Source organism: Ictidomys tridecemlineatus, chromosome 8, assembly GCF_052094955.1.
Source record: "Ictidomys tridecemlineatus isolate mIctTri1 chromosome 8, mIctTri1.hap1, whole genome shotgun sequence".
Lineage (NCBI taxonomy): Eukaryota > Metazoa > Chordata > Mammalia > Rodentia > Sciuridae > Ictidomys > Ictidomys tridecemlineatus.
Window position 1 is genome coordinate 75,891,469 of NC_135484.1, and position 17,514 is coordinate 75,908,982.

Sequence of the window (17,514 nt, forward strand, 5' to 3'; positions counted from 1 at the left end):
AAAGAAAAACTCATTCCAAGAATTCTCTTACAATCATCTTTATTTTTTATTTGTTTATTTATTTTGGTACTGGGGATTGAACTCAGGGGCACTCAGCCACTGAGCCACATCCCTAGCCCTAGTTTGTATTTTATTTAGAGACAGGGTCTCACTGAATTTCTTAGTGCCTCACTTTTGCTGAGGCTGGCTTTGAACTTGAGATCCTACTGTCTCAGCCTCTCAAGCCACTGAGATTACAGGCATGAACCACTGTAACCAGCTGCAATAATCTCTTTAAAATAGGAAGAGCACAAAATAAAACAGCTCTCTAATGTTTCCAATGACTATTTGCATGCCTGTATATGTGCTCTGCTTGAGCTTTTGAACAATCAACTACAACAGACCAATGCATGGTGGTTAGACCAAAAGAAACTTAGTTTCCACCTAGGTTATCAAAACCTTCCACCTTGGGACATTTCCTCATGGAAGCCAACCACCATGTAAGAAATGGAACTCCCCTGGATCACTTCACTATGCATAGCTCAACCACAAGTGGAGGTGCTCCCCCTTAAACCCCAGCTGAGCTCCCAGGCAATGGCCAATTTCAACTGTCAGATGTGGGAGTGAATAAGCCATTTTGCACAGCTCAGCCTCTGATGACTATAGCCCCAGCTGTCACCTGATTGTTACCACATAAAACATTTTAAAGGAGAACTACCCAATAGAACCCTGTTAGCTCACAGATTAGTGAGAGAAGTAAAAACAACTATATATATATATTGTTTTAAGACACAAAGTTTGTTATACAACAATAGATACTGAACAGTCACACTAGAGTTAAAACAAGGAAACAAAATAAAAAATACTATATTTGAACTGCTAACACCCATGACAGGACATTGTGTGGTAATACTCTCACATTCATGGCACACGACATATGCATATCTATCCTATGGCTCCACATATTTCCTTGGACTATATGGTATTTCATACAGTTGTAGGATTGACCTTGAAGCTATTACAATTTATTTTTGAAAAGTAAATCATTCACAGATTGTATTATTTTAATTATTATTGGAAACATATTACTTGCTCAAAACTATTAATAGTAAGATATGATACAATTTCACTATGAACTGTTGGAGAACCACTATGTTACATAGTTTTTTAAAATTTTACTTTAATCGCTTAACTTGTTGACATATGTTGTTCATAACGTTCTCTTATCCTTTTAATGTTTACAACATCTATTTCCCTTTTGTTCCTACCATTAAAATTTTGTGTAATTTCTTTCCTTTTTAAATCACTCTCACTAGAAGGATTATTGACTTTTATTGATCTTTTCAAAAATAAATAGCCTTTGGTTTCATTGATTTTATTGATTATTTGACTTTCTTCACTTTCATTGATTTTCACTTATCTTCATGATCTCATTTTTTAATGTTGAATTTAATTTTTTTCTAGTTTCTTATGGTTGAAACTTACACAGCTGTTTTTAGTTCTTTCTAATCTAAGCATTTTAATGCTATAAATTTTTCTCTAGTCACTGTTTTATCTGTATTCCAAAAATTTGTGCATTTTCATTATTCTTTATTTCAAAGTATTTTTAAATTTTCCTTATGAGAAAATTATATCCACAGTTTATTTAGAATGTGTTGTTCAGTTGCCAACTATTTAGAGATCTCCAGATCTCCATAAATGATTTGTGTGATTGTAATTATTCTAAATATACTGAGTTTAGCTTTATGGCTTAGAATATAATCTATCCTGGTGAATGTTCTTTGTGCAACTGAATGAAACGTGTGTTCCACTGTTGCTAGGTATAGTATTTTATAAATGTGATTAAGTTAAATTGGTTAATGGAGGCTATTTCAAGTCATCTTACCCTTACTGGGTTTCTGTCCTCTCAATTACAGAGAAAAGAGCTAAAATCTTCAGGTATAAATGTGTTTCTCCTTTTAATACTTTCATTTTACCATTGTCCTATTTCAAAGCTCTGTTCCTAGATACATAAACATTCAAAGTTGCTACATACTGTTGATGAATTTTTATCATTATGAAAAGTGCCTCTTTATCCCTATTAATATTTTTTATTGTGAAGTTTACTGTCATATTAATATTGCCAGCTCTTTTCATTAGCTATATTGAGGTGTAAATTACATAAAATAAAGCTCCACAATTTTATGTATATAAATTGATGAGTCTTGAGAAATATATGCAGTTGTGTTCCATCACAGTCATGACATAAAACATTTCCATCACTTCAAACAATGCCCCTCTGCCCCTTTGCAATCAACCCCTCCCCCAATCCTGATACCTGGTATGTTTTCTCTATAGTTTTGCCTTTTCCAGAATGTCATACAGACACATCAAAACAGTATATAGTGTTTTTGGTTTGGGCTCCTTCTAAGTAATTCCATTGTGTGGAATACTACATTTTTAAAACTCACTTACCAGTACAATAACATTTGGTTTTCCTCCAGCAGGAGCCCATTGTATGAGCTGCTACAAAATTTGAATAAAAATATTTGAATGGAAATGTGTTTTTATTTCCCTTGAGTAAATACCTAGTATGGTATTACTGGGTCATATAGTAAAACTAGTATTGGAATTCTGACAGTGGTGGTCTTGGACTGTCTTTCTTTAGTCATGAAGCTTCTAATTAGGGCTTGAATTAGTCCCAGCAGTTATGAAGTCACGACTGCATACTGAAAACTGCGCTAGGTGAAATCGAGGCCTAAACAACAAACTCTTTTTGTTTTTGTAAGTAGAGATATACATCCATGAGGCCGAACAGAGGTTACTTGTAGCTGGGGAAAATGTTGGGAAAATTAACATATCAAGTTCTGAACTTAATTCTATTTTGAGAATTTAAAAAAAATAGATTAATATGACGACCTTTTAAAATGTCAAATACACGAAGTTATTAACAGAGTCCAAACCATTGTTGGGAAATTCATGAATAAGATACAAATATGCACACTCAACATCAAAGTGACATAAGATGTACAAACCCTGTATTTAATTGGCAGAAATTACTTTTTAAGGATACACATGATCACTGTCGAATGTAACCTAGACTCTATTAATGACTTTCTTAATTATTCGTCCTTCCGCAGACCTCAGTATCCGTTTAAAGCTAAAGTGGCTAGTATTACCTGCCCACCCCAGCTCCCAGATGTAACTGAGACAAGTCGAGGAGCACTAAGGAGCAGAGGGCACACAGGTAAGGGCCGTGACAGTCAGGCAGAATCTGACATTTAAAATCGCCCTGCCCATCTGGGCCTCCGCTGCCTTTGACAGGCGGGCGTGTCAGAGACTGAGTGTGGGGGAGAAGGGGCTGGGCTCTGCCAGGCAGCGCGCGACGACGCCCTTGCCTTGGCCTTCACAGAGCAGAACCGGAGCAGACCTATAGCTCCACTAAGCCAACGCCCGGCGCCGCTCACGGTGCATCCCGCAGTGGCCCGGCAGGTGTGGAGCTTGGGCACCCGGTGCGCAGCCAGCGCGCGGTGGGGTTGTTGGGCGCCCAGCGGAGAGGGTGACTTGCTGACTGGGTGTGGGCCTCCCTGCCTCCCCACGTTCACTCCTAGCTCTTTCCGGAGATGCTTGTGCGCTGCCCCCCTCGCCTTTAAGCTCGCGGCCCAGGGGGGCGGCGTGTGTGAGTAGCTGGGAGGGGGCCGCGAGGCACTCCGCAAAGGGCTCGCGCGGGTTTGTCCGCCGCCGTCACCTGACTTCGTCGGAGGAACCACAGCTGAGGTGGGGGCGGGGATGGGGACGCAGCGCGGAGCTCTAGAGAGACGCGGCGGCGCTGGCGGAGGAGGAGGCGGCGGCGGGCGGGTACTCGTTCCTGGGGCTACGGGCGGCGGGCGCAGGGACCGCGGAGCTAAGGGCGGCGACCGGGCCAGGGCAGGAGGCATCGCGCCCCGGGGCCCCGGGTCCGCGCACGGCCGCACACACCCACCCGAGCAGCTTTCCTCCGCGGCCCAGGCTCCGCTCTTCCTGCGGCGGGCGGCGCCGCTCCAGGGGCGGGGTGAGTACCTATGGCCCCAACTCGACCCCCTCCCCTTTATCAGGGCTGCGCGGGGATCTGGACCGGATAATCCTAGGGCGCACCGAAGGGCAGCGGCCGGGTGACAGCTCTACGGCGCGCTTGAGGGCAGGCGGGGGGCTGGGCTGTCAGCCCAGCTCTGCTCCAAAACCCAGGAGGATGAGGTGCTCAGGCACTCCGGTGACTCCGCACAGCCCCCGGCGGCCCCTGCGGCGGGATATCGGGGCGAAGGAAGGGGGCCCGGGCCAAGGGCCTCGTGGGCTTTGGAGGCAGAGGCGAGGAAGGAAGGGGAGGCGAGGGCATAACATGGCGCAACGCTAGGATAATCTCCACCGCGACCGAGGGAGGACGAGCCCATGGCTGCAGCAGCTTGAAGAGGAGGAGGGAGGTGGCCAGGGCTTGGATATTTGATTCATTCTCCGAAGCCTGCAAACTGTTGAGAGGAAACGCTGCGGCAGCTGAGAGTGGGATGTGGGGCCCCCCGTGGGCGCAGCGTCCAGGGAATAACCCCAGTGCACACCGGAGCTAGTCCCGCACCTGAGGATCAGGTTGCAGGAAAAGTGCTGGTTGAGAGACGGGCACCAAAGGAGTAAGGCGGGCTTCATTAGGGGGTGGGGAGATTGGGAACAGTGTCACGATGCTGGACTGGAGCCCTGCTGGGGTTCCGTGAGGGCTCTACTCCAGGCTATCACCCTCTGTACCGCGTTGGATGAGCAGGCTTGGCGCGTTGCTGGCCGGGAGAGGTGCTGCCAGGGCGGGGTCGGAGGAGGAGAGAGCCTCCGTGCGGAAGGAGGAGGCAAGGCCTGGGTGCTTGGAGAGTAGGGAATGCGGGTTAAAGCGGGACTATCTCTCCTTCTTTCCTGCAGAAGACGAGGCTGTAGACACGGCTGGAGAAGATGTCGGGCCAAACGCTTACAGATCGAATCGCCGCCGCTCAGTACAGCGTGACAGGCTCTGCTGTCGCGAGAGCAGTCTGCAAAGCCACCACTCATGAAGTGATGGGCCCCAAGAAAAAGCACCTGGACTGTAAGCATCTCTTTATATAAGTGGGACATGCGCACCGCAGACGCGCCGGGGATACCGGCTGCATGGCCTGGCTTAACTGTCGGGAATGCTGCAGCCTTGGAGCTCCCAGCCGGGTTGCCCCTGAACTGGAAATCTCCAGCTGTGGGGATGTCGCCTTGGGTCAATCCTGAAACCTTATCTTTTGAGCTCTGTTCTCCTGTTGACCTCCAAGGTCTTGGAGAGGAAGTTAGAGATGCTTTTCACCTCCCCCTTTCTTTCTCCACAAGCCTCCCTTCTCCACGTTAAGAGAAATCAGAGGTTCCACAATCAGAATGGTGGTGGTGGGGGGAATGAATTCGTGGAAGGTCAAACTTGACCCTCTAGTTTTTTTCCTAAATATATTTTGGGTAGTTCTAAAGTAGTACTATCTTTTGATCTTTTTCAACATTGCTGTTGAGGTTTTGTGTGTGTGTGTGTGTGTGTGTGTGTGTGTGTGTGTGTGTGTGTTTCAGAGAGAGAGAGAGAGAGAGAGAGAGAGAGAGAGAGAGATGTCACCACACCAAACTGAAATGAAATAAATTCAAGCAATTGAATGAGGAAAGGACACTTCCGAGATAATGGTGATTTCATTTTACACATCCTGGCACACTTCTTTGTCCCTTTCTCAGAAAATGCTAGGTGGAATGATTATGCCTTGATCACAAAATGGATGTACTTTCTTGGCATTGGAGATGGTGCAATTTTGGATTAAAACACTTAATTCATCATACTTTTTTCATATTAGTTATTTAATGGAAAAAGGCTTTATTCTCATTTGGTATCTATATATTTCTGAAAGGGTTCATTTGATTAACATTGTAAGTCTTTTGTTCTTGAAGGGTAAATAGGGACACTTAAAAAAAAAACCAATTTCACCTACTTTGGTAGTGAGGCTCCTCCTAAGTAAGGCTACTTCAGAATGTATTTTACAGTTTCTGTTCAGTCTTTTTGACCTGCTTAGAATCTTCTGTTCTATTAGATGTTTGTTGATAAAGATTAATGTTGGCATAAGACACCCAGGTATAGCATGCCCATTTCTCCATCTGGCTTCCTTTGCCCATTTGCTAGTTTTCTTTTGCTTCAGACCATCCCCCACTGCTTCTCTCCTGCAGCTGAGAGAATGGCATCAGTGTTAGAACTGACTCTAGCCCTTTCATCTGCAGAAGCAAAGCTTGAGGAGACTTAAAACTGGACATTGTAAGACTTGTCCAGCCTTTAGAACCTGTTGTCTCATAGTATTGGATTTTTTTTTCTAGAAGCAATTCTGAAAGGAGAACACCATTACTCCTTTCCTGAGAGAATGTTTAACAAAACTTATTGATTACAATATCACATGTTAGACACGAAGTACAGGATAAGAGAGAGGCCACCAGGGCCAGGGCACCTCACAGAAGTGGGAATTATAAATTTATGACCAGCTCATTTTGTTGCAGCATGCTGAATCATTTAGCCATTTTTCCATCAGTTTCCCTAACTCTGAAAGGATGACTCATGTCTTATTGGTGTATGTCATCTAGAAAATTCTCATAATAAAAAAGTAGAGGTTATGGATTTGCAAGATACTGATCTATCATAAAGATGATAGATTAGTACATTTCAGACAACATTCACTGGTTTGAGCATTTTATTAAGACATCATTCAGATAAAGACTGAGTTTTTAAAATAAAAAATTTAGTCACATTTGTCTGTTAGGCCTGGAAAAGTTCAAGTTTTTGAAAATAGGATGTTTTCCCAGTACCTTCAGCACATATTAGTAAGGGCAATTTCAAAAATATAGAAAATAAGGGGAAGATTCCATGTTAAAAGAAAGTGGCTGAAATAGGCATTGGTATTTAATAATTAATATGATTAATCATACTAGCCAAACATTTATTGAGCAATTACTATATGCCTATCACTGAGCTTTACATTATCAGTCTGTCACCGATTAAGTCCAGTAAGGGTGATTAACTTCTATGGCTTTTAGCTACTGCATTTAACTGCCATCTCTAATTTATTTAGTAATATTCTCCATTGAGAAGGAAGAAAAGGTACCATATTAGCCTAATTGGTCTAATCTTAAGAACACCTATCCCCTTTGCATGACTCTGTAAAATTGAGCATCACAACCCACACATGTATTACAGTCTCTGCGCATGAAAAATTTTAATTCTGTCACAGAAATGAAGAAAAAACAAGCACTAAAAGACTATTGGTTGGTGTTTTTTCTTTTTAATGTTTCACTTTTCCAATAAATCATAAAGTAAATTATCTTCCATTTAAAACCAGCCTGTGGGTAAAATTTGGAAGGATGGGTATCATGCCATTAACATATCCTATTCTCAAAAGGGATGATATGGGAAACCTAAATATATGTACATATTGTTGTTTTGTATGCTTTTTAAGAGGACACCTTTGCTCAGAATTTCTTGTGAAGTTCCTTGACAAAGCAGTAGACTACCTCGGTAATTTGTGCACAGGTTTTAGGTAACATACCAGTTATAAAAGTGAATCATACATGTGAACACATGTAAAACATGTACATGCATAAGTAAAATTTGTCTGTAGTTACTGACGCATTCTTAAGTAGTTCTTGGTGTTTTAGTTTTGAAAATATTAAGTACTGGTTGGGAGGAAAATGGCACAAAATAATAGAATTTGGGGATTTGATGTGGGATAGAAGTTTAATATAAGAAAAATTTGATCACCAAATTGACTTTCCTTTAAGTTTGGTTTGATGTAAATAGTAATAATTTAGGTTATTGTTAGTTTGATTTGTACATACATTTTAGTTTAGAGTTTGGATTGGGAGATTATAAGAATATAGATAAGGTTCTGTAGTTTTTTTAAGTGATTTGATTTGTTAAGCTCAGAATCTTTATGAAATATGTACTTAATATTAGTTAAAGGATTGGTGTAAAAGATAATCTTTTTCACTTTAGGTTGAAAGTCCAAGAAAATTACTGGGGTAAATTATGTGATTTATAAAATGATGCTTAAATGGCATATGATTTATATGTTCAAAGAATTGGTGAACATCTTGGGGTAGAATTGTTTATGATGAAGAGGTGGAGATAAAATGAAACTCTATACATAAACTCTATATAGTCTCACATTTTTTTTCTTTTTTTCAGTAACAGTATGTTTTTTGAAGGTAAAAAAGATTCATGAAACCATCACCATAGTCAGCAGTTATATATTAAATGTAAAGGATAAACTTTAATGATCTACATAAAGATTATACGTTTATGGTACTTTGGGATTACACAAAACCTTCATTCCAGAATTTATACTGCTATAATAATGTTGCCCTTTACACAGGAAAACTAAAGACCTAACCAATATTAATCTGACATTAGTTTTTCTGGAACCATATGTACAGTCTCACCTTTTTTACCCTTGTAACTTTTTGTGCATCTTTGATAGCACATTTAACATCCAGGTCTCACCAAATATTCACCTTCTTGGTTATAGCTCTTTTCCATCTCAGTGGGTTTTCCTGCTCTGGTTTGTGGTTGATGAACTAAAGGATAGTTCCAATAAATAATAAAGGAAAAAGATACTAGACTACCCAGGATCTACCCAAGTACTGTTCCAAGGTTAAACAAACAAACAAACAGAATTAGCCCAAATTAACACCTGCAGAGGGAAATTTGGAAAGTTGGCAACCTTGGCATAAGATTCATTTCAGTTAATAGTGCTTGCAATTGATTCCTGTATATGCTACATTGTTAAAGTACCCTATTTAAAATCATAAAAATTCAAACTTAGACATCACTATTAACATTAAATCAGATCTAATAAAGTCAATTTGTTTATCAAGAATTATATTTTTTCTCATATTAATCTTCCTAATACATGAATTTATTTATCCCACATAAAAATCAAGTGGTATATGAGTTCCAAATCTCATGTTTGAGGTACCAGAATTTCACCAATGATTCTTTTCCTCCCAAATTAAGAAAAAATAAGATTGTGTTTCTTATAAGAATATCTGGGGAAGATAGTAAAAGATACAAACATTTTTGATTCAAGGCAATATTGGTTCCTGCTACTTCAATTTTATTCATAAAATATCTGTAAAAAAAGAAATTTTAATAGCAAAATAATGAAAATTTAAACATAAAAACTAATTTGCCTTACATAAACTTGCCTAGTACATGTAAAATATATTTTGATTCATAGAAATACATTTGCAAACTAATTTAGTAGATACCATATGTTTATATTGGGGATAATAGGGCTTTTGGATGCTGAAAGATCAAAAAAGTAAGTAAGGTTTATTAAATAAAATTAAGTAAAACAACATATAAGACTTACTGAACACTAGGATAACTTTCAATATGAGAAATGCACTAACTTCCTGTAAATCTATTTTACTTTGATTTCAGTTGTTCTCATGTAACTGTTTGATATTGTCTAATCACACCCTCTTACTTTCTTCTACCTGGACACACTCTGTTTCTTCTAGATTTCATCAGAAAACCCAGCCTAATTATAGAGATGGTTTAGAACAGACTATATTGTTTTTTAGGCAGTCAAGAAGAAATGGAAGCAATGGGTTGTACTTTAATGTCTACCATCTATAGTAACCTCTTTTGTTTACTGAAATTAGTGTTATATCCTATCAGTCCTGTAGGCGATGGCATCTTATCTCAAATTAATTCAGGTAAGGATAGAAGCAACAGATAACAGTTATAACGTTTTACAAGGAAAATAACAAAAAAAGTGAAATTACCAAGAGAAACAGGATTAGTGATCTGTTGTGTAAATGCACCTCATTAATGATAAAGCCTTTATGTACTCAAACAGATGTAAGCCAGGTTTAAAATAGGCAATGTATTAAAAAGGAGAAGAAGAGATGGAAGAGCAAACCCTGTTGGGTCTCCTCTTGCCATGCAGGGGTTCTGTTTCTATGCACACTTGAATAAATCTTACTCTTATACTCACTCATCCTGGTCTCTGGATTAAAAGAGAGAGAGAGAGGGAAAAATATACTTCACTTAATCTGGTTATCATTTATATTACAAATCCATAAGGAATCCAGTCTGTGTGATTCTGTGATGTTCTTGGACGATGCTCAGCATTACAAGAGGGAAGAAAAGAGATCATGTGAGATTCAGAGGTTGGTAGGAGAAGGGAAAGTGGAAGAGTGGCAAAGAGTCCTAGGTAATAAGAGGAAGCATACTTTAAAGATGACTTAAAAATAGTTAAACAGGGTGGCTGGGCCCAGTGGTGCACACTGTAATCCCAGTGACTCGGGAGGCTGAGGCAGGAGGATGGCAAGTTTGAGACCAGCCTCAGCAATTTCGAGGCAAAAATCTTGTCTCAAAATAAAACAGAAAAAAGACTGAGGATGTAACTCAGTGGTAAATCACCCTTAGCTTCAATCCCCAGCACAAAAACAAACAAGCAGACAAACAAAAAAGTTAAACAGGGTGTCTATTAAGAAAGTAAAGATTTTTTTATGGATATTTTTATTTTCTTCTCTTCAGAAGGATCTTTTTTGCTATATAAAGTTAAATATATTTATGTCAGTCTCAATGCTTTTTCCCATTTTGTGATCAATATGATTCACAGATACTTTCTTAGAACCAGTAGAAAATTAATAATTCAAACTGGTTTTTATTTTGTTTATTTTTTTGGTTATTGGGATTTGTACCCATGGCCTTTGTATGCTAAGCATGTGCACTCTACCGCTAAACTCCACCCAGGCCTCAAAAAACTGATTTTTCAGATGTTGCTTTAGTGATTTAAAGCAGATGTGTATTTGGAAAAATGGTGAGTGTGTATGTATGTATAATTATGCAGTTAGCAAATTCATATCTTATTTTCAATATTAACTTGCAGTATTTTAGATTAACATCTAGAGTTTAGTATATTGGCACATTAGTTTTAATGTTTAACAAAATGGCTTCTGAATACTTATTTGTACTTTCATCTGTGCATTTGGTTGCTATAGAGCTTTCTCTTAGTTTTTTATAAATATCCTTTTAAAAACTTACCTCATCCCTTGAGTTGATTGATGCTGGGATAGAATGGTATTCTGACTTTATCTTGGTTTCAATAACTTGGTAAAGAAGGTCAGAAGAGACACATGACCCTATTCCCCCAGGGCTGAATATGCTTTCCTTAGAGAGCTGTGTTTTGGTGACTCAGTGCCTGAGCCAGACTCTACAGGGAGTGCCTTCAAATGTAATCACACCACATTTCAATCATTTTAAAAGTCACATTTTTTGCCACTAAACTATTCTTTGTTCAGTTTTTTTTTTTTTGTAAATTTATTTGACTTTTTAAAGAAATGTATCATTTGCTTGTGAAGGGAAATGTCCCCCCCCTTAGGCATAATTGGCAGTTGCTCTCTTTTTTCTTTTTTTTTTTTTAAGAACAGATGAATGAGATATCCCAGTGTAAATTACTTTATGACCTGTAAGAAAACTATCCCATGTACACATATTCCATAGTGAATTTCATGTTCCTGTTTATCTTCTAAGCACTATTTGAAAAAAAAAAATACATAGAAGGAAGAGCAGTAGAGTAGAGGAAAGGGAACCAGGGGAAGGGAGGAAGAGAGGGAAGTGGAAGTAGTAGGGTATAAAGTGGAGCAAATTATATATTTTTTTATTTTTTATTTTTTTTTGGAGCAAATTATATTCGGTGTTTGTGTAATTATGTCAAAAATGAACCCCAATATTATGTATAACTATAATGCACTAATAAAGAGAAATTATAGACTCTCCCTCAGGACAGTTAAGTGAAAGCACAAACCAGAGAGAGGATTGTACCTTGAAGCCCAGAGTCTTTCTTTAGATGTTTTACTTTCTCTTCACTTGTCCCAGGTGTGTGAAAATCCTCTCCCCCTCCATTGCATACAGAAAGTTTCTCTGTTAGACATCTTTAAGGAGATTCTGATGTATTCTAAGGGATTTTGTGATGTGTTATTCCTGGCTACTCAGGAGAGAGAGAAGTTGCCTGCCTTGTGTAGTTTTGGTTTCCATTTGATTATTCTGCCAGGGTTAGCACTTTTATTTTAAATTATAACTCTTCTTTTCTACATGAATAATTCTCTGTTGTCTGTATCTTTAACCCTCCCTCCCCCATTCTTTGTCTCATAAGCATTTGTAAGTACCTTCATTTAAAGAAAGCAAGCAAAACCACCCACACACAAGTGTCTCTGGACTCTGTGACCTCTTCCAGCAACCAACATGTCATCCCCTACTCTTTTTTTTTTTTTAATTCCACAACCAAACTTCTTCAAACTGATCTCACTGTTTCAAGGAAGACATACACACAGCTTCTACACCTCTCTGGCTATTCCCCATTTTCAATTGGCTTAATTTATGCTTAAAATATTAGAATTGCAGTTGGGTAGTCATTCATTACCTAGTCAACTGACCAAGCCACCGACCTGGGAGTTTTCTCTCAAATCCAGTTCATGATCAATTATTTTAAAAATTCTCTGAAATCTTCTTTAGCTCACTTCAGCCTTAGTTTACGTGAGTAATAAACCTCATCTGTAATGAAGAATAATAGTAGTACCTCTCTCACTTTTGGTGAGGGATAAGTGGGATAATGTACATAAAATGTCTACCCCAGAGTTTGATGCACAAATCTTCAGTAATCAGTTATTAGCACTGCTGCTACTGTTAACCATTTCTAGTACAATTGACACTATATCTACTGCTGCTGCCACTAGTACCCTTACCTTTACTACCACCACTGTAACAACTACATACATATCCTTAGTACTTTGGCCCCTTCTTATCCATGCTTGCTTTTGCCCTCTCCTTTTAATTATGTCAATTTTTACTTTAATTCCAACTTTCCTCTTTCCTGGAAGCTATATACTATTTCCATTCTTTTAGTGATTATCCTTGAGAATTTAATATGCATAATTTAAATAATTTCTTTCCCCTTTCCAAAGAAGTTTAGAAACTTAATTATCCACTTCTGGTTTATGTACTGTCACTGTCCTGTGTTTTAATGTCACCATTGTATTAACCTCTAAGGCTAGCTATTATTATTTGATAGAGGCACATCTTTATTTATGTACATTCACCTTGTAACTGAAATTACCATTCCTTCCTATGTCTAGATTTTCTTGAGTTACATCTTTCTGGGGGTTTCTTTAGTGAGGCCCCTTCCTGGTAAAAGGTTTTGGTCTTAAAAACTTTTATTCATGATTTTGAAGGATAATATATCTGGATATACAATTCTAGAATGGCAGTTATTTTCTCTTTGAAGATAATATTTCACTCATTTGGCTTCCATTGTTGCTCTTAAGAATTAATCAGTCAGGGGCTGGGATTGTGGCTCAGTGGTAGAGAGCTTGCCTAGCATGTATGAGGCACTGGGTTCAATCCTCAGCACCTCATATAAACAAATTAACAAAATAAAGATACTGAATCCATCTACCAACTAAAAAAAAAAATTAAAGAATTAATTGATCATTCTACCTGACTTTAGGTAATCCCTTTTTTTATATGGCTGCTTCTAAATGTTTCTGTGTGTCTTGTCCTTCTGTAGTATATATGTGTCTAAAAGTGCTTTTCCTTTTGTTTATTCTTTTTAGAACTTGTATTTCATGAATCTGAGAGTTAATGTCTTTCATCAGTTCTGGAAAATTCTCTACCTTTCAATTATCATTGATTGTTGTCTATACCTACTCTCTCTCTTTAAGTGTCCTTCAAATACAATTAAATATATGTAAAACTTATTTTTTATATCTCTAAATATACCTTTCATAAGTTACAATGCTTAATTTTGTATTCTGTATATTTTTTCAGGTTATTAATCTTCTAGATTACTAATTCTCTCTTTAGCTAGTGTTTCCTCCACTTTTGTACATCCTTAATTTTATTTAGATTTTTAAATTTTGAAATTCTTTTAATTTGCCCATTATTTGAATGTTTTGCTCACATTTTGAAGTTCCTGTCTTATTTCTTGACCATTTTTAACAAAACCAATTTTATATTCTGTGTCTCATAGACATGCAGTTCTGTTTCTATAGTTATTTGTATCTGACCCTTAATCATGATGATTCCTCCTATATTTTTGTAATTTTAGACTCTGAGGTCATGTTGGCTAGGATTTCATCAGTGAGAATCCTGGAAAGCCTAGGGTCAATTAGAATTCGTATTTGCTCTAGCAGGAGGACCTGCAGTTGATTTCCACTCTTGGAGTTTTTCCACTTAGTTCAGGTTCAGGTCCAAAATCCTTATCTATAATTTGAAAATCATAAAAGCTCAGAAAACCAAAATTCTTTTTGTAAATAATTTGGTAGCAAAAGTAGACCAGATATAATATTTATACCAGTTATCATAAAGGTTCATATGTTGAGCTATGGAAATATTGTCATATTATGGTGCAATGTGCAAATTTTACTGGGATGCTAACATTGTGTATCTACCATAATACCTTTGTTGAGTCTGAAAAATCATGAATTGTGAAACATATATGGCTCTAAGGATGCTACATATTATAGAATGGATCTGTCATGTCAATTCAAATCACAAACTTGGGCAAGGGGAAAGCTGTGGTTACTGATGCCCCAGAGAGCTCCCTCCTCATCTAACCAGAGGGTACACTTAGTGGAGCATGTTTTCCTGTTGACTCCCTTTGATAAAAGGTATTATTTTAATGTTTGTTTGCTTGCCTTTCTAATTTTACTAAGGATATAACCCAGGGAAAAATCACAGCTTTATGTGAAGGATCTTGGCTCCAAATGGTCATAGTAGTTAATCCTGAAAGCCTTGTCTCCTGTTTGCCATGAGAGACATCAAAATCCAAGCCTCTAGGCCACTCAGATTAACAACTGCCTTTAGGGCAGTGTTTCTCTTCCATATTCCTCTACTTTGTAATTTTCCAAAACCTCTTTCTTTTTCAGTTCTGCAGATTGCTTTCATTTTCTTGTGATTTCAGCTAAATGGATGGAAAGATGCCTGTAATATTTATCTAGATTATTGGGTGGTTTTTATCCTTGACAAATGTCCATTTGTGTGCTAGAAATGGAATCATCCTGACTTCCTGTCTTTTGTTCTTGTACACACACACACACACACACACACACACACACACACACCCACCCTGTAGTTCATTCTTAAGCACTTTATAATTCATCAAATTTTCTAAACTGTGTATTATTTGGGGGATCTTTGCAAATGTTTTTTTCTGTATTTTTATTATTTTAAGTTTCATATCTAAAACCTAGCTTTAGTCCTTCCTTCTCAGAGCGTAGATGGCCACTGTGCAGAGCATAGATCCCTCTCATATAATTCACAGAGCCAGAGTGGGATTCTGTTTAGTGGTTTTTCCTTTCTCTGGTCTGAAGTTTATTTTGGGCCACCTTATTCTTAATAACTAACGGAGCAATAGCAGTTTTGGGGGAATATTTGTTGAATGATTTTTCTATTACATACTTCATATTTCCCACATGTTAGACCTTCCTTTCCTCACAGACTTTCTATTTAAAGATTTTACTTTTATCACTCTCAGAAGAGCAAGGAGATAAATTTGATACATTCTCTCAAAAGACCATAAAAGCAATAGAAGTGGAATATTGGAGAAAAACAAAGAAATAGAACCATTAAATTGCTCACTGTATGTAGTTAATCCATGTTTCTTGATGGCTACTCAACATTTGCATTCTTGTGATATGATAAAAAATGGGGGGAAATTATAACCTTGATTTGAAAAGTTAGAGCAATGAGCAAATTAGTAAATTGGAAAAAATGTTAGATATTTAACAAGTATATCTACAGTATTTTAGTTGAGGATTTAGAGCATATGTGTACTTCTCTGTGTACTTCATCAATAATTAGATATTGAAATGATTAGGTATTAATATTAGAGAAAATCTGTTGCCAGCATGTTGTGTGGGGATATGTGTGTATCCATTTTTCTTCAGTTTGTTTTTAGTTGGTTAAGGTTTGGTAGCATTATTTTTCAATATTCACTTTTTAATTCATAAGCATATACATCATGGTGAGGATGGTTATAAGAGAAAACAATTTCAGAAGTGACTACAAACTCTGAATTTACATTCCACTGAGATTATTCACTATTTATTGATATTTTTCACTAACATGATAGTATTACCATTAACAAGTTGAGAGATAAGGCTGGAGATGTGGTAGTAGAGAGCTTGCCTAACATGTATGCGTGAAGCCCTGAGTTCCATCTCCAGCATTACCAAAAAAAAAGCAAAAAATCAAGAGCAACAACTTGGATTTAGAAAAGCATGAGAAAAGGAGGGAACAAGCACCTAAAAGTGTTGTTTTGTCTTTGTAAAGAGAGCAATAAATGTTGGATATATTTAATTTTGTTTTAATGCTGCATTTGGAGAAATTAGAAATTATTTTTTGTGTTGAGGTTTTCAATAGCTTGCTTAGAATAATCTCATTATTTATTCATTTAGCAAATATTTGGATATTTCCCAAGTGCAGGAATTGTTCCAGGAGGCAAGGATACCATGATGAACAAGATACATACAGCCCTTGGTATCAGAGAGCTTGCGGCTTTGTAGGGGAGATAGAAAATGAAAGAAATAATTGCAAATGATTAAAAAAGAATTCAGTTTTAACAGGGAAAGTGAAGACCACAGTGGAGGTAGGTTGCATAGGAAGTCTTGAAAAACAAATAGTACACATATCAGTGAGCTGTGAGCAAGGACTGCTGCAGGTTCTGTCAAGGAAAGGCTCACAGAAAGCAAGGCTCATTTTAGGATTAAAGAAGTTGAAGTTGGCTGGAAGACTGAGTTACGGAGGCAGAGAATATTAAGCAATGGCACTTCAGCTGTGGATGGACATTAATCTGGAGGGCCTTTGAGGTTGGCTCTCAAAATTGTCCAGCCACTTAATTTTTACAAATAAAGAAGTTGAGTCTCCAAAGAGGCAAAGTCACACAATCTGTATGTGTTAATAATGATTAATTCTTACTACCCATCTTGCAAGGGTTAATGTGTCATTGTTTTGCTCACCTAGTTCTAACTGCTACATATGTGCCACAAGATTTTACCATAATCTCATTATTTACTAAGTTAGTGTTAATGTGTAGTGTGGAGCTCATAGCCCTTCCAGTTCTAGCAAGGTAATACAGTTAGACTATTACGTGTAGTTTTGCTGTTGTTTTTTCCCCTTACCCCATTTAGGTTGCAGTGTGTTCATGATTTTCTGGTCTCTTCATTAACTATTTTAACATAAAATATTCTGGTTTGGATTACTCTTACATGAACATGAATGGCAGGTTCCACATGAGGCTAATTTGAGGCTGCACTAGTGAGTTGAACCAACTGTTTAACACCTGCAACTCTTCACTGTTTTGTGGTTCTCTACTTGTTCTTTTTTTCCACTATAATTCTCACCATGGTTCCAAAGGAGTAGCTTGATTTTTACCTAAACTTTTGCATTGAATTGAACTGCTCTAGTGACATTGATACACATATATATGCATGTACATGCGTGCA

The 17,514-nt window shown here is 37.8% G+C and overlaps 1 protein-coding gene across 14 annotated transcripts in view; it reads left to right on the top strand.

Annotated features, from left to right (window-relative positions):
- The first annotated feature begins 3,328 nt into the window (after positions 1-3,328).
- Positions 3,329-17,514, top strand: part of Snap91 (synaptosome associated protein 91) — a 123,210-nt gene continuing 109,024 nt past the window's right edge. For 10 of the 14 annotated variants that reach the window (XM_040283023.2, XM_078019662.1, XM_040283026.2 and 7 more), the window contains exons 1-2: positions 3,869-4,009; positions 4,894-5,053. In XM_040283023.2, coding sequence (XP_040138957.2) covers positions 4,924-5,053 — 130 coding nt within the window. In that variant the 5' untranslated portion in view covers positions 3,869-4,009; positions 4,894-4,923. The other 4 variants (XM_078019658.1, XM_078019660.1, XM_078019659.1 and 1 more) reach the window with 4 other exon arrangements.